At 43.9% G+C, this 18,214-nt stretch overlaps 1 protein-coding gene across 1 annotated transcript in view; it reads left to right on the forward strand.

The window, feature by feature from the left end:
* The window catches only part of LOC105448281 (basement membrane-specific heparan sulfate proteoglycan core protein), a 159,685-nt gene that overhangs the window by 96,284 nt on the left and 45,187 nt on the right, over positions 1–18,214 (forward strand). The window contains exons 10-14 of the mRNA XM_011686781.1: positions 8,827–8,934; positions 13,989–14,105; positions 15,796–15,909; positions 16,266–16,379; positions 18,095–18,202. Of these exons, the coding sequence (XP_011685083.1) occupies positions 8,827–8,934; positions 13,989–14,105; positions 15,796–15,909; positions 16,266–16,379; positions 18,095–18,202 (561 nt within the window). The remainder of the gene's footprint in view (positions 1–8,826; positions 8,935–13,988; positions 14,106–15,795; positions 15,910–16,265; positions 16,380–18,094; positions 18,203–18,214) is intronic.

The following is an 18,214-nucleotide window of genomic DNA, read 5'->3' on the forward strand; positions in this document are numbered from 1 at the left end:
CTCTTCTCTCTTCTCTCTCTCTCTCTCTCTCTCTCTCTCTCTCTCTCTCTCTCTCTCTTCTCTCTCTCTCTCTCTCTCTCTCTCTCTCTCTCTCTCTCTCTCTCTCTCTCTATGATGCAGGTAGATTTTATATGCGGCAGGACGTACGCGCCGACACATGCACCAGACCTGGTGCATGCGAACAGGAGTCGCAACGTACATGCACATACCTACGAATATGTATATGGGCCACACGCTCGCGCGCGCGCGCACACACACCGCGCGCGCCCGTCATACATGCTATACATGTCATACGCAGTCCCCGCGCGGCATGCCGAGAGCGGATTTTTCATGCAAATTCGCTTATAAAATCGATGTTAATTTTTATAAAACGATTATCGCGACCATCTCTCTCTCTCTCTCTCTCTATGTGACAATAATGTTAACTAAACTGCGGCCGCCGGGCCGTGTGCGGAACTTCTGTTGACCGCTTCCGGCGCACCGCTAAAAAGTTAACGCGCGCTCTCTTTCTCTCTCTCTCTCTCTCTTTCGCACAACCTCCCCCGCCTCCGTCCCATCGCCGTGTCGGTGCAGGCAACGATCGCTGGCAAAGATTAATCGTCGGCATCAATTGTCGTATTGTAGCTTCCGAGGAGTATTGCGTGAACGCGCGGCAGATGGAACGATCACGACTCCACCATCATGCTCCTCCGCCTGTTCGGCCGACCGTGTATTATCGTTTATGTCAAATCGGAGTGTTATACGCGGCGAATCTATGCATAACTATTACGTACCGAATGTAGATTCATACGCATATGCACGCCTGCGCCGTCGTCGCTCGCTCATCAAGATTTGCATTCGTATACGTCGGGCAAGACGCTCTAAAGTGCTTCGTATATACAAAATATATATACGACGGACGTACATATGTATGAATGCACGAAGAAACCTTTCCCGTCTTTTCATTCAATCTCTATAAGTCAGGTGCGGCGCACATTTTGCGAAGTGCATTAACGAAGCCGCGCCGACGAGCGCCGGGGTTCTCGTCTTCGACGAGGAAGGGGTGGAGGGCAGAGATGCGTGTCCGCGTCATCCCTCTTTTCTCCGATCGCGCGATCCTATATACATCCGGGGATCTCCGAGAGAAGCACGCGCGCGCGTGCTTTTCTCCGGGCGCGGCGGTCAGACAAAATGCGCGAGACGCGCGTGCGGATCTTCTCTCTGCGGCGGCAGTGCAAGGAGAAGACGAAACTTTCGCCGCCGGCAGTCCATTAGAAGCGCACGGGCGATTTAGCAAGGGAAAGGGGATGGCGCGCGGCTGCGCGCCCGCTTTTCTGGGGCCGGCTTTTAGGTCCGGCAATTTGATGCTCGTTGCTTGTCATGCTAATATCTTCAGCTTTATATCGCCGCCGAGTTTTTCCTCCGGCGGCGTTGATACACGTTTTCGTAACGCGGCCGTCCTCGACAGCGGCGGCGGCGGCGGCGGGGCGCGGTACGCGTCGTTGAGCACCGCGGAGAATACCACGTTGCCGCTGTCACCGTTGAAATTATGTCGCTCTTCGTCGAGACGAATTGCTCCAGGAGCGACTTTAAGTGACGCGCGGGAGGGGGAAAACTCGCGTCCTCCCTTACTTTCTCCTCTCCCGCGACGCACGCGGTCCTCTTACCCGCAGCGCTTCCTGCTCACTCGCGGAAATACCGCATGCGGCATGACACTCGCGGCTCTAACGCGGCGATCCCTTCCGATTTTCCGTTACTACCGCGGATGCCTCGATAACATCGCGCGCGCGGGTTTTATGCATTCCATCCGCTGCGAATTACTCGGTAATTTGAAAACGTAATTTGCATGACATTTGCGTATAAGATAATCGGCGTAGTTGCGTATTATCTCTGAGCCTAATGGCTATTCAAGATGAGTGATATTATATAAGTACCGCGCGCGCGGAGGAACGGTAGCATATAATGCCTTATAAGCTTACACGAGTATAAGAGATATTACAGGAGAGTAGATCAATGTAAATGGCTCTTTTACTGAACGTATCTCGACTTTTTTTCTCTCCCGTCAAATGAAACGTAGCCGGCTTCTGCGCCGCGCCTAATTAGAATTCCATTAACCAATGCATCGTGTCAGATGTAATAGGCGAATGGTAATATAATAATGACACATAATAATAACAGCTTTAATATCACGGGTTCATGGCGTCTCGGCAATCTGCGGAGTCGCGCAGCATTAATTTAATGAAAGCGCGGCCGCGCGCTGGGTGCAGTCCGCCGCCGGCTTTTTAATTGCGCTTTATACGCCGTAAAAAAAAATTTTTTTTACGCGTACACCCTCCCGCACCAGCTCGATCATCGTACCGTCCTTACGACGCGCATATTTTCCGGGGGGGGGGGGTATATACGTACGCACGATTTCCCGGATTCATTACTCCACGCGCGGTCAATATCGCACGATTAATGTAAGTAACTATGCAGCGGCGATACGCCGCCGGCAAATTCTCCTTTACGATCGGTTAAACGACGATCCCGATGCAATTTGCATCGCCGAGAAACGGCACGAGGTATCTTCTCGCTTGCGAGATAAGGCACACAGCGCGCCGCGAGAGCCCGATGTGACACGGAATTTCTATAATACGTACGCAGTGTCCAGAGGACGATCTTTTAAAGAGATGCCATTCGAGGCATCCGTGTCAAAGTGCTGAATTTTTTTCAAACACGAACCTTCTGACGCACGTCACATTCCTGACAGTTTTCTTACATTTCTTCAATTGCTGGTCAACACATTCTTACGTGGCAAAGTATACGCGTATCATTTATAATTAATAATAAATATAACGAAGTGTCCCCTCGGCGGGATTGCTAAGAAAAAATGAATTTTCGCGCAACATCCGCGCCGGAATAAGATGATAATTCGCGAGGGAGTGAAATGTTAAGTAGGAAAACATCGTGTATGTAAAACAGGCAAATGGGAAAGTTTGCGCGCGGCTTTTTCGCGGCGCGGCGCGACGCGGGGAGAAGGCGGCCTCGCCGCCACCCTTGAGTTAACGGTGCCGTTCCCAGGGACCCATGTTTACAATATGCATTTTTATGGGCTGATTCTTTTACCTATAGCTCTTAATCTTTACGCGCTTAGAAACGGGAAAAGTTCGGAAGTTGCGGGCTTCGTGGTGCGCTTCGAGTGGTGCGCCTCGCCTCTCAATCTTTTTTTTTATTCCTCGGTTGACGTTGAAAATCGGATAATCGATCGACGGGGAAAAAATATCGCTCGAGTTTCGTGATCCCTCTGTAAGTCTGCGCAATTAATAAATTAAGCGTCTCGGGTGGAAATAGAGCGACGATGGCCCGTGTGTAAATCTGATTAGCGCAAAATTGGTTTAAGAGTGCTATCGTAGTTAATTTTCCAGGCCAGTTTTGGAGGACGTTCACCGGCGTGATAACGAGAAATTATCGCCCGTTCCGAAGAATACGCTTGTATTGCTTCCAATTTTCTAATTTTGCAATCTGTAATTCAATTGTCGGATCTATGAATGGATCATCTGCTTCGGCAATAGATAATTGTATAGTGTTTTTTTTAATGAAAACAAGATATACATATAATTTCGACTATTCTGAATAACTTACAAATAAATACAGGTGATTCGATTACAATTACTCCTAATTTTCCAATTTTGCAGATTTGTTATTCGATTACAGATCTATATACGGAGTGCTTGATCGAGACAGTTACTTAAGTGATTTTTTTTTCAACAAACGTGACATAATTTAAAAGATATAAAGCGAATCTCGGTCTTTGTGTTACGTAATTGAAAATCTCAAAAATAATTCACCCTCTAAGTCTCCGCTGCGTTTCTCAATTTTGGTTTTTAGACCGCCGTGCTCGCCGACTATTTTTCTTTCCACGGTTTATTTCCGATTAACGCGCGCAAAAGGCGCGCACTGTACGCGGAGTTGCTAGCAAGGACCTTCCACAAAGGTCCTCCATGCCGCAGCTAAGACGTGCGGGGAAGTTATTCGTGTAATTTATGGCTAGAGTGCCCCCTCGACTGCAGCGAGGTCGCGGGCGCTGACGTTCTTCTATTTCAAAGCTGCGCTCCTTGAAGTTGTTATGAGAATACGAAAAGCGTCCGACGAACGTCTTTGGAACGATATACTGCGCCTCGCGCTTTCGCAAAAGGCACGAGTGTCTCGGTAAACTGGTGGATATCGACAGATTCTCTCTCTCTCTGTCTCTCTCTCTCTCTGCATCGAAATGCAATTAAACGTGTATAATACAACACCTAACCGCGAACATTACAATACGATAAATTCACTTGACAAGTAAAAATGGATTTTATTTCCCTTTCAATTAACATTAATAGTCACATACACAAAACGCAGTCAATTATAAGAAAAAAGTGCATCATCTTGATGTCCTCGCTGATTTACCTCCACTTCCGGTGGTTAATTCGCGAATGCCTTGGTTGCAAGACAGGACATATTCCTTCCCATGCACGGAACGTCGCGTAATCCGGCAATCTCGCAAATGTGGCGAGCGGTTCTATCGACTTAATTGCTTTACCCTCCTTAAATTCACGAGGCAGCGAGGGAACTTGGCATCGTGTACTTTGCCTGTCAGACTCTTGCTTCTTCGTCGGCGACCGCGGGACCCGTTCCTTTACTTTTTCTTTTTGTCACGACCATCCAGTTTTTAGACGTATCGTAACGACGACATTAGTATCGCGTGCAACAGCTCGTGCAGCTTTTAACGGAGCCGAATGTTCGCGGAAAGCAGCGAGCTGATTGCGGGCGTGCACTTTGAAATAGCAGAATGTAAATTAATGCGCCAAACGTTGCGTTACTCTTTGGTACATTACGTTTATGGTGTTATTAAAACGAGCATATTATTTGTTTTCTCATACGTATTTGATACCATGAATACAAATTTATCGGTGAATATACCATATTTTATATAAATATCTATTAGTCACAGCCAATTTATTCGAATAACATCGAGAGAGATTGTGGCTTTATATTTATATGTCGACAGCAAAACGTGTTTATTAATCTTTTTCGACTCGAGCAGTTAAATGAATGTAAAGGATGCTCGCGAGTAAAAGCGGTACATTCTGAATTAATAATACTTTTCCTCCATCCCGATCGATTCACGGTTTATCAGATAGACATGTGTACGTACCTTATGGGACATGGCACATATCCGATGTTGCGTTGCTAATACATTGCGCCACATCATCGATACAGCCCCGATATCGCGAATATTAAGTATTTTAAGAGATGCGATTTTATTTTCGAACACCACGAATAGTTGACCTATGGATTTCCCGACGCTGCGTCGATCTCACTATTCTCATCACGCGATGAATATTTCACATACATCTCTCGAGATATCGTGCGCTTGAATCAAAAGTCATTTTTTCCCTGCAATTACATCATTTAAAGGATTCTAAAAATAAATGTGCGATCTTCGTTGATGTTAATGTGATGTGTGTTTTTTTTTCAAGTCCAGTATCTATATATAAAAAATATTTTCAAAATAGTAACAACTGTTATAAGAATTTCATTAAATTTGTAGGATTAATATATTTGTGTACGAAAGAACGGAGTGTTAGATAAAGACACAAAGTAAATATTTAAAAATACAATTTTTATAAAAAAAAAACTATTAATACTTTTTTCTATATTCACCGCGAGATGCTCGGCGAGATGAGAAAAAGCGATAATACAGCGACGGAAAATCCATAGATCAATTGTTTCTTTTTGAAATTTTTTTATAAAATATATGTTTTATATTTATATAAAACTCAAACTTTTTTAAAAATCTCATTCAATTAATTAATATCACATTCACAGACTTATTGAATCCTATATAATCAAACGATTTTTTTGGGGTGCAAGAATTCCCGTGAGTGTGTCAAATGAATGGAAAAATATTCTTGTGCGAAAAATCCCTTGATACAAACGCGAATCATGTAGCGGCGCCGCGAAGTACCCGACCCTCGAGTTTAGGATCCTATTGACTTACGGTTCGTCTATCTGTCGAACGGAGGAGAGAGAGAGAGAGAGAGAGAGGCAGAGAGCGGCGCGCTGGTCTGTTTAATGAACAAGCCTGAGCGGTTTGATTTGCATTGCGCGCAGTCACGCTCCGCTCGCGGTGCGAATTTCAACGTAGCAGCCTCAGCTACTCGGTGGCCACCTGAGTAACGTGAGATACCTGCACGATGGCGCAGCGCCCGCGTCCTGGGGGCGCGTAATGCGCCCGGGTAGAGAGCGTTTTAAGGGGCATTCCTGTCGCGCCTGCATCGCGCCCGCCGTTGCGTTATCGCGATTCAGCGTCGAGCACTACTGCCATCGAATGACAGTTTCCTGTGTCAAAGCATACCCGGCCGCCGTTACACAACGTGATCAACCCCCGTGCGCAACCCGCCGCCGTCGCCGCTGCCGCTGCCGCTGCTGCCACCCCCTTCCCCCTCTTCTCCTCCCATCTGCTGCCTTCTTCCATCGAGAGCCGTGCAATTCGAGCGGCAAATGCAATATTGTGGCCTCGCCGCCGAGACACTTGAGACAAAATGGCATGCTTTCGCGCGATTTGCCCCTTTTTTCCTCCCGTGATTTTCAAAGGCTGCACTTCCCGAGAGCTCTTAGATCCTCTCTTCGCGCATCGTTTTACGTGTATTTAATTACTTACGTAGCTTGAGAAGATTCTCCAAATCAAACACTTTATTATATGGACCGCTTTTTAATGCATCCGTTAAAAGTTTCGTCGAATTTCGGATTGCGATGCGCGTTTGTGTAATTTTTCCGCGTGCATATACAAAAGCTTATTGTAAACCTTTAGTTTAGTAAAAATATAAATGTTTGCTTATAAAATTTTGGAAAAATACGGCATAAACCAGTTGGTACACATATAGGTATATGTATATATGTACATGTATTTTATTTTTATTTTCATACAATAATTTTGAAAATTGAAATCGTAATAAAATTTTATTTCATGTCTACTGTTTGTACATAAATATAAACAAAATAAATAAACACATATATATTATATTGTATATATATATATATATATATGTATATGTACATATGTGTATATGTATATTTATATATTTATTTATAACAAATATGTATATATATTTTTTTATTTTATATATAATACATAACAATTTTCCGAAATTGCATTTTATTTAGCTTGACGATTCATAACATCACTTCAGTTTTATTAGTCAAAGCCCAGCATCGTGTTTCTTTTTCCCCGCTTTTTGTATTCAGCACTCATCAAGTCACTTTTCGATTCGTACGTATTCACAAGTGCCTCTTCGTATTAGTCAATGGGGATAAATGTGAAAACGAGATGTCGTTTCGCGGCGTCGAGCATCCGGCAAGCGCAACTCGGTCATGCCGACCGTATGATCAGTAAGTGGAAACGGACCAGCACGCGTCCGGCCTATGAAATCGGAGTCGAACTTGCGAGCGGGCGAATGTTTATTTGAAATAGGATAGCCGGCCACAACGATTGCGCGCTCCTGATTTCGAAACCCGTGTAAAGGGGTGGAGAGGGGGAGGGGTGCTCGAGCATTGAACGAGCCCAAACGAGCAACTAACGAAAAAATTGCGTCCGCCGTTTGCGGTTCGGTTGTATATCATTCGGAGACAATTAACAATTGACTTTGTGTGATACGAGAAGGGTCGGTAAATGTGTGGGAAAGAATGGAATCCAATAATAAAAACAATACCCGTTTTAGAAGAAGAAAAAAACATCGATATCTAGGATTAAAATAATTGGTATAAAATTTCTTTCAATATTGAATAATTATCTCATAATAAAATAATCTTTATTTTTTCCAAGTTGTTATCGCGTTCTCTCTATAGGTGCTTCAGAAAATTTTTCATTTTACCAGATGAATCGTCCAGTCTCGATGGGGGATCGAATCGGTTGCGTTCCTTCCTCGCGTGAAAAATCATAAAATTCGTGTGAGTCGCGGTATTAAAAATGACGGCGTACGCTAAGGAGAAAAACGAGAACCGCGACGTCTGTGCAGCAGAGCGCCATCCGACCTACAACCTCTTATCTTGCAACCCTACCCTGTCGCCTCTTACGGCCACTGCTTCACCTTTGAAATCTTATCCGCCGCTACGTACGACCTTCTCAGAATTTATATTAAACAACCGACTCCCATTATTGGGCTATTCGTGTGTTGTCAAGGCAAGGTGGCAGCCATCCGGCTGAATTTCGCGATCGTACAAGAGCGCGAATCCCTTTTCACAGCTCTTTCACCAACGTAACCCGCTTATACATGCAATATCAACCTGAGACCGAACGCCGTCTTGTTCTGAAAAAAAAAAATCAAATCTAACGTTCGATGGCTGAAACAGATCGAATGGTTATCGGAAAGTATACTTAGATTTGAGATCAAAGTATCAAATGCCTATCAGCCTCTGTTATATAATATTTATATAATTCTAATGTATCATAATATGATTCATAATTAATATTATATCGCGCTAATATTTTTATAGACTGACGTTTTATAGAAATATGCAGGTAATTTCGATTTAGCCAATAACGACATTCATGGAATCATGCGTACACGGAAAGAACACTTTTGCTGAATCCAGATCTGAAAATAATTTTTGTTCAATAATCAAAATATTTTTGCGCAAAAGTCAAAATGATTGCTAGAATATTAAAACGTTTTATAGCAATGCTTATCAGTTTTAACACATTTCAACAAATTATTTTAACAATTTAATAAAAAATTACTTTCAAATCTGTTTTTAGCAAAATTTTTTAACCCTTTCAACAAAATCGTTTTTTCCGTATAATAATCAACGATTTCTTTTTGTGTGCAGTTTGTTCTTCGAAGGAGTTCATATGCAGAAACGGGCAGTGCATCGACAGTAACAGACACTGCGATGGCGTGCAGGATTGCCACGATGGAAGCGATGAGCACAATTGCCGTAAGTATCGTTTCCACATCCGAAAGACGATCGCCCGCACTTCATCATAGTTATTTGCATGCAGCATGCAGTTGCGGACTTGTAATGGTGGTATCGCGCATTGTTGGGTGCGCTGCGATTGTAGCTTCAGAATTCGCGCACGCGCGCGCGCGTACGTCTTTTTAATAATCTGTCTAATGTAACTTTGTTAGTCAACTTTGAAGTAATATTGCACCCCTCTGTGCGCCTTTACACGCAACATCCATAACTTTCGAACCATTAAACCCTCTTATATGCGAGCCGCGCAACATGTCGTTCTAGTGATTCAGAACACAATTTTTATGTATCGTCAAGAAAGATCTATCAGTTTCATATATATTCCGAACCCATAAACATGTCGCGTGATATTTTTATTCTGAAAGAAAATTTAGAACGCGATTAACATAAAGGCTTCTTGTAACTGTCAATTCGGGGGTATTGCACGCGAACGGCTGGCTACGCGAGGGGCAATTATAAAATAGGTATATACATGCTGCGAAGTAAGTTTCGCAACGAGAGATCGTCCCCGCACGCATCTGCAAGGCCTGTGCGTGCCGATAGAGGTATCTTCACGCGGAATCGTGAATTGATACTGCGGCGACGCCCTTGCCGCACGTACCGACATTATTTATCGCTGGCTAACACCGCACGGCAGACTTGCATGCGACTGCGCCGGAACTAATGGTCGCAACCGGGTCCCAACGTATTACGATGAGCTCAATAATTATAATAGCTGTGACAATAACAATAGCGTGCTCAGGGAAAGAAAAAAAGAACACAGGAGGGAAGGGGGGGGGGAGGAGGAGGACTCCTAACGGGTGGCAGTGGTTGACGACGTGACGTTCTTCGGCCTCGCGTTTAAGGCCGTTGCACCCGGTGCACCGCATCGACATCTGTTTTCCCTCTTCGTTCAACCCTCCCCCTCCTCCTGCCGCCCTTTCCAACGTCAGCTTATTATTATTTCCGTCGTCTTTTGCGAAGGCACGCTTCGTACGGCCGGTCCGCCTGTGTACGGCCGTGCACATCGCTGGCTTATATTCTCCGGTCGTTAAAGGCCTAATTTTTTTAAGAATCGAGAATATTTTACGATCGGTATAGGTCGCGATACACGGCTGAAAATTTTCGTTGGAAATTTCGAAAGTGATGCGAGCGGGAATGCTTGCTTTGTGCAAGTACCCCATTCCAAAAATCAAATCAGCATGACATGATATTTATATTTTGTGCTTCTAATTTGCAGAAAATTAATTCTGTATGTTATCCTATAGATCACAGACACATAGTAGAATGAAAAACATCTTTACATGTCTTAATGCAAGAAACATTGCAGACATCCACAGCTATTATTTCACAGTTTATATCGCAATAATCACACTGCAAATTGCAATTTTATGTGGCAATAATCCATTAGCGGAATTAACCGTAATGAGGAGCACGTTTAGTGACGCATTTATGTGATTTTACGACGCTCGCACATCCGTTTGTACATACAAAAGCTCATCATGACAATGACAGTCGTGGTCGCGCGAGTATCAGCGGAGAATCGGCCGCCGATCTCTTGTTCGTCTTCTCGCGTAACTTATTGCACATCTCATTAGCGACGTGAATGCCGTAGAATGCCGTGGAGAACGATTAAAAAGAAAAAAAAGGATCAGGTACGGGGTGGAACATTCCCTCCCGCCCTTCCCGCCCTGTTCCCCGGCAAATCCGGGATGGCCTCCTGTCGAACGAGATTTACTCGCGTTTATTAATCCGCCCTAATAACCGACCGCAATTTTAATCCGACGTTAATCTCCCACGGGCCGTCGGCCGAACGTCGCGCCCGCGCGGCCCTCCCACCACCCGTTCTGCCCCGGAATTTCGCATTTTCACCGCTTTAATCCAATTTTGATTCGTGACGAGAGAGCGTCGCGCGCGCTCCCGTTCGAAACTTCTGCGGCCGCTCCGCGAAAATCGGCCGCGCCGCGAAATCGCGTCAGACCGCGCACACGGGAGTCATCATCCCCGCTAAATCCTCGGGCGCGGCGAGATTATGTTTGTTTCTCGCTGTCTCGCGCGTCGACGACGTTACGCCACGCGGTGTCATAAAGCCAGCTGGTGTTTTGTGGGCGGCTTATTTTGACGAATTCGAAAGTTTTAATGGCCGCAAAGCGAAATTAGAAAACACTAGTCACGCGAAGAAAATGTTACGCCACACCATATCTTGATTAATCCGAGATTACCTTAGAATTACAGTTCTGATTCAGTTAAACCATTAAGAGGTCTCATCACCCTTTTAAAATGATATCTTAAGTTTGGGATTTTTTTGTGGGTAAATGGACTTTATTTAAAATCTCTTTAGAGGACATTATTGTACATATATAAGAAACCAAAAAAATAATTTTTATTTTTCTTATGTCCAAAATGGCGGCGCACTGGCCTACACTTGCGGAATCCCTTTTTTCTATCGGTGTACAGGATTCCAGGCACACGGTTTGGCCTTGAACAAAACATAAAGAATTTTTATTATTTACATATTAAAGACTAGTGAAGTACGTAGGGATTTTTCAAAATATTGATTTTTCTCGAAATGGCAGCTATTTTACGAAAGGCTTCTATTGACAAAAATACAAACTTTTCGTAAAAATAGCTGCCATTTCAAGAAAAATCAATATTTTAAAAAACCCCTACGTACTTCTATAATCTTTGATATGTAGATAATGAAAATTCTTTGTGTTTTGTTCAAGAGCAAACCGTGTCCCTGGAATCCTGTACACCGACTTGAAAAACAGAAAAAAAGGATTCCGCAAGTAGGCCATTGCACCGCCACTTTGTGCATAAAAGAAATAAAAAAATCTTTTTTTAGTTTCTTATATATGTACAACAATGTTCTCTAAACAGCTTTCAAATAAAGCTATCTATTTACCCACAAAAAATCCCAAACTTATCATTTTAAGGCCTGAGGGGTAGTGAAACCCCATAATTTCTCAAGTGCATACCGGGGGATACAAGGGATCGTTTCCAGACTACTCGGATGTTCGCGCGAGCAAATCGCCTCGGGCGCCGAAGCTCGTGAGAGGATTATTGAACTCGCGGCTCGTTTGCAATTCAATCGTCAAATGGGCGAGGCCTCGGGGCAGGCCTTGAACCCTAAGATGATGTCAGAAATCGCAACATCTTCCGCCGCTTTATCAAGCCGTTCACGACGCTCAGCGTGCTGCCTCACGTCCTATTTCCGCGTCATTGCGGCGACTCGAGTCCGTCACCTCTCTCTTTAGAAACAAATTGGAATGGAAAAAAGCAGATTTTTGAAAAACTTTACGTTGCAGCAGAGCGGTTAATCTCGCATTCGGTCGTATTAACTTTGCGCCACGAAAAATTTAAAACGAATAAATTTTTTATAATCGATAGCTGTCACTCTATTCGACGTCAATTAAGCGAATACAACTGAAACTTTCGTAATCCTATGCCGATGGCGCGGGATGTGAATTATTTATCGCGCATCGCGGTTTGAACATTTGATAAAGTGCCATTTTATTTTTCCGTAATTTTTCAATTCTGGTTTCCATTGCTCCGGGGATTTTTTTTTGAGGCAGTCGATTAATTTTTCTACGCGGCCAGATAATGCTTCGGCGAGAATGATCAGGATGAATATTTCGGTAGAAGCGAACCGATTGCGAGCGCGCGATTGCGCGAAACGTTATTATGAGATACACGTGAGATGTACGCCCGCACTCCTCTCCCCTTCCCTCTCCTCCCTCTCTCAAGCTTTACGTGGACGATAATTTAGCGTCTTTCCAGGGAAGTGTTGGAACTTCTATCTCTGTCGCTTTCGCTCGTAAAGAACTTTCCACTACTATAGCTGTCCCTTGCGAATGCGCGCGCGACTTACCGTCCGTGTCCACGTGTGTGTTTATGTGTGTTTCGTTTCTTTTCTGCGTGTATTCGTGCAATAACAGTCGTCGACGACGTGGTTAAAGGCAACTGTTGGTCGTCACGCCAGTGTCCTTCCGCGGACGAGCAGGTTCTTTCATGTTCTTCCATCGTTAACTAATTGCCGCGCTGTAAATTAAAGTACGGCACGGGTAGGTGCGCGACGATTGACGTAACTCCTCGTTCATTTATAATCTCTTCCGTGAAATTTCCTCAAATACGTGTTAATTAATGGCCTAGTCACTTGGGGCGCGCTTAACGCGTTTCGCTCGGCCACTAATTAGTTCATCTTCAGGAACTCTCCTTTCACGCTAACTTACATCATCGCACCGCGATCCTACATTAGAATTGTTGTTTTCTATGTTCCCAAGTTCGGATTACTCCGGGCATCTCAGGTCTGTCTTCCTTAACTGCGCGCTTCGCGTTCCGCCGGGCAATAATATGACTATTTACACGGAAAGAGCGATTTTGCTGGAAGGTCTAAAAGTTTTGCTGGGTACAGACCTGAAAATGATACTTGTTGTACCATCAAAATAATTTAATTGAAAACTGATTGCTAGAATATTAAAACATTTATTATTTTTGAGTTTTCAGAATTATATTTATGGCCCAACAAAATTATTTTCAGATCAAAATTTGTTTACCTCCCAGCAAAATTATTCTTTCCGTGTAGACTTTAGAAACGGATATATAAGATATAATAGAGCGGAAATGGTACTCTGTAAAAATCTATGAATGTAGCTAAGCAAAACAGACCTAAAATTAAACTTCGCGTTGCTTTACTTGCTTCCCGTTTCTCTTACAATTATAGCGAAGAACCTAATTCAATTGAATATCTGTCCGTTTCTTAAACATCCGTTCTTGAACAATAGCTCGGAATGCAGCTTAATTTACTCGTCGACGAAATCGTTATTCGTTACCGGCGGTCATTGTGCTTCCCTCATCATTTGTTATATCTCAATGTTACGTCCATTCAGCAGTGTCTAATCCTCGTCAGCGTCATTCTCTCCGCTGTGTTTGTACGTGTCATCTGTCAAATTGACCTGCATCAGTCGAGTCCTCGGCCGTGCCGAGTTCTCGGCGACATAAATCTTCCTCAGATTAGCCTGAGTGTGCAATTCTTACAGCCTGCAAGGAAGACCAATTCGAATGCGCGCCTGGTTATTGCGTGCACTTATCACGACGCTGTGACGGATACACGGACTGTGTCGGTGGAAGGGACGAACAAAATTGTTACAACATGAGTACGAATTATCACTATTTACTCCAATCAGCTGCGAAACGGCATACTCGCGCGAAACATGTAAATCAGTCGGCGTTGGAATAAACGTGGCTGCACATCTGCACGCGCGACGAAGAAGTGGCCTCTAAACGTTTGCCAAGAAACTCGTTTGACTCGTTAAAACTATTTCACAAGGAATGTCGCGACACAAACATCCTTTTTTTTCTCTATTACGGATATCAAACTGCGTATATTGCGAAATGCACCAACCGATGACATTCCAGGGTCGCATTACCGAGCGGTCACCGTGAGATTCCAACGCCGATAATTACGGGGACACGAGGCAAACTCACTAAATTAAACGTTTATTTTCTTGTTTTTTTTTTGTTTTCGTTTCGTGAAATTTTTGTAATCGAAACAAATTGCATTCGCGATCGAGTTTCGCGGAAGAAAGGGGGGGGGGGGAGCGAGGTCTCGTGTTCCCGTGTCGCATGATTCCGCGGCTACACACGCGCACACAAACCAGACGTTTCGCAACACACGCACCTCTGCGGCGAGAGGTAGGTACCGAATTCTATTGCATCTTTTGGGTATACGGGTGGAAGGATTTACGAGGGTATACACGCGAATTTTCCTGCGTGAACGCTGCCTGCGCGGCATGAGACTTGAGCACTCCCCGCATTTTTAACTCATTAGGAAGTAGCGCATGATAATTTACGCACGACGCTGGTTACATCATAAAGTTATGCAGAAACTCGCGAACAGGTATTCGCACTTGCAATAACGCGACGGCGATTCTTGGCGCATAATTATTCATGGATATATGCGGTGGCACACATATGGCCGCGAATTTACTCCGCAAAACAGTCGCAGCAGGCGCAAACAGTTAACAGCGATACGCGGAGTAACTGTTATCCAACTGTTGCGGATAAATTAAATCTCGGCGAATAAATTAAATCCGCTCGAAAGAAACTCACACGTTTTGCAATACGTCGTCGGTTTTTTTTTTCTTCAAACTAGACTGATCTGGAATGCGAGCGGAACCAGATAAACTTCATAGTAGCAAAATCGAAATTTTATTCGCAATCGAAAAGAAAATGAGAAATTTTTTAATTAAATCTCGCGGATTAAAACTCTAAATACACTTTAAGTATGCTACAGGACTGCCATATTTAGGGCAACGTGAAATTTTAATTAAATTAATCGATTTTTCGCTATGTATAGAGAGATACATTTTCAGAATTTACGTTGTCGCGATGAACATCAGCCAGAGTCACCGACACCGGCGAATGTCAGGCATACAAGTAACGCGACACTACTGCCTATATTTACTATAGGTCAAGTGGATTTCTGCAAATAGTTGCCATTTTTAATTAACTAAAGCGGGCTATCGAATATTTTCGAGCGTGGCATGGATTCAATTGATTATTGGTATCGCGTAAATTGAATATGCTTCAGTAACTCGTTCAAATTGCGACAATAATCAATAAAACTCGAGTTGATAGCTCTTCCGTTACTTTGTACAGACAGAGAATAAAAACTTTTAACTAAATCAAGGTGTCGCCTGTGTGAAAGTGCCATTGTATCATCAATGAGGATATTCGTTGTATTTTTTTTATCTATCGGTTTATCCTATCTCTCTCTCTCTTTTTTCGCCTCCCTTATTTATTTATACACATTTTTATGTTTTTTTCTATCCTTTTTTTAAATAGAACGGTGTCGGTCGGACGAATTCGAGTGCGACAGCGGTTTGTGCGTCAGCATAAATGCAAGATGTGATGGACGAAACGATTGTTCCGATCGTTCTGACGAGTATAATTGCAACGGTTTGTTTATATTACTTTATTTCTTTATTTCGTACATTGAATTTTTTATGTTTGTCTCATAGTCCTTTATAATTAAAAATATATTTAAAATTTATTTTAAATATTTTTTTTACTTTTTTAAGTTCCGTATAACTATTATTTTTTAATTATATTTAGTTCATTTTTAGAATTATAAATCAGAAATTTCCAATGAAGAAGAAGTGAATTACTTGAACAAAATACTCAGATTTTGAGTAATTATTATCTCGCAATTTAAAATATTACCTATACATATATTTAAAAATATATGATGTATATATGCTAAATTAATATATTTTATGAACTTTTTATCCCTCTTTTTTTATCATTGTTTTCAGTGACTACTTGCAGTGGGGATGAATACCGCTGTATGGATGGCACTTGCTTAAGTATCGACAAGCGTTGCAACGGAATCCCCGATTGTCGCAACGGCGAAGATGAGATCCAATGCGGTAAGCTAATTTGTTTTTCTCCCTATTTCGAGGCATATACTTGCTCGACCGATTCTTACCGTCTTGAAAACGCGAATATATCAAATGAGATTGTTTTTTTTTTTAACGAGATGCAGATTTCGACGGAGTCTTACACGCCTCCGTAGTTCCTTCGTCGAAATCCGACTGCGTCGCCTTCGCACAATGTGAATCCCACGTTGTAGCATGTTCACAACTAAATCGTGAGGTCAATAATCACTTTTGCACGCGCAGCGATAACTCCGCCGCAACGGTTCCAGCAATAAGCCGCGATAAGCCTGCACCGATGCTCTTTGCCAAGTGTCGGTTACCCGACGCGATTATTCACGAGCGATCGAGAGGGGCGCCTTGAGCTTAAACGAGCCTCAAACGCGCCTGCGAAGTTTAACAACAAGATTGCAGGCACTTTGATAAGTCTCGCGAGCAGAACCTAGCAGTGATCTCATTCGAACACGTGCTTAACATCGCGCTTAATAACGTTGCAAAGATTGCGACTCTATCACCGCGTGTCGTTTTCGAATTTCGAGTATCGCCATTTTATTTTTTATTGTTTTTTTTTTTAATTCGTTTCATCGCGAACGATTGCAAATATTTGTCTCTCTGTTACGACGGTATGTGAGTAGAAGTTTACACTTGCACATAATTAGACGCTGACGAGCGGTTCGAAGGCCCGGACATTTGGGTCTACATCGTTGCGCGCTGTAACGTGAATAACGTAAAACTTAATTTTCTCCGGGCACGCTCCGCGTGACTTTCGATTTACGATTTTCCACGCTGACCGAACTTTACGCCCTGTCCCCCCCTCCTTCCCCGACACGGCGCGCAACGCCGAAAATAACGCCTCTTTTCCCGAAATAGTTTAGCCAATGTCGTTGCACCATTACCTCACCTAATCCAGGTTTCGCTCGCAATCTAAACCGGGCCGCGCGCGCGCACGGTCGGTCGTGTGTGAAGAAAGCGGCGGAACTTTCAGGCATTCCCGACGTAACTCGGACCGTTACGACCGTTCCTATTACCCAAACTCGCTCTTTAATTAATCGATTTTTAAGCGAACCGCGTCCGACATCCCTGCAGCCAACACACGTACACACGCGCGGAAAGAGCGAAGGCATCAATCCTCACCTGCCGATCTCGAAGATAAATTAATCGCGTAAAGATAATCCAAATAGTTTACTCGTCCGTTCCGCTGCGATTGACTTATCCTCTTGATTGAGAATGCAGATTGCTTGCCCTTCGCGCTCTTGTAAATTCCCTGTATACTTCCTTAACGTTCACGTACTAACCTCGGCAAAAGCGGCGCACAGCTCGAGGCAACTCACACACCCAGGTAAAGGTGCGCGAACGTCCGCTTCTACCGTCCAGATGTTATTAACGCTATGCAAATTCGATGTTCTCTCTGAACCCGACGGCGTCACTGACACCGCGTGATCATAAATATGCCGCCGCCCTGGCGAAATTATTTAGCGTCACGCCCGGTTTATTCTCCTGTAACGCGCGCATTTTGGACGGAAGATTCGGGCGGTTGTCGGGAGAGGGGCTTGCTTGGAGCCGCGCGATCTCGCGCGGCTTGCTGGTGGATCGCGAGCGATCACCCTCGGGGATGGGGAAAAGGCGTCTTGTGGATGGGGGCTGACGCGCGTCAGCGGGGGCAAGATGCAATCTTTTAAATGCGCATGAGTGTATGGTGTATGGAGCAGGTTGCGGACCCACCGAGTTTCGCTGCACGGACGGCCGCTGCATCAGCAACGTGTTGCAGTGCAACGGGGTGAACGAGTGCTCTGACGGCTCTGATGAGAGGGAATGCGGTAATTATGCCA

Source organism: Wasmannia auropunctata, unplaced genomic scaffold, assembly GCF_000956235.1.
Source record: "Wasmannia auropunctata unplaced genomic scaffold, wasmannia.A_1.0 LD336088.1, whole genome shotgun sequence".
NCBI classification, from domain to species: domain Eukaryota; kingdom Metazoa; phylum Arthropoda; class Insecta; order Hymenoptera; family Formicidae; genus Wasmannia; species Wasmannia auropunctata.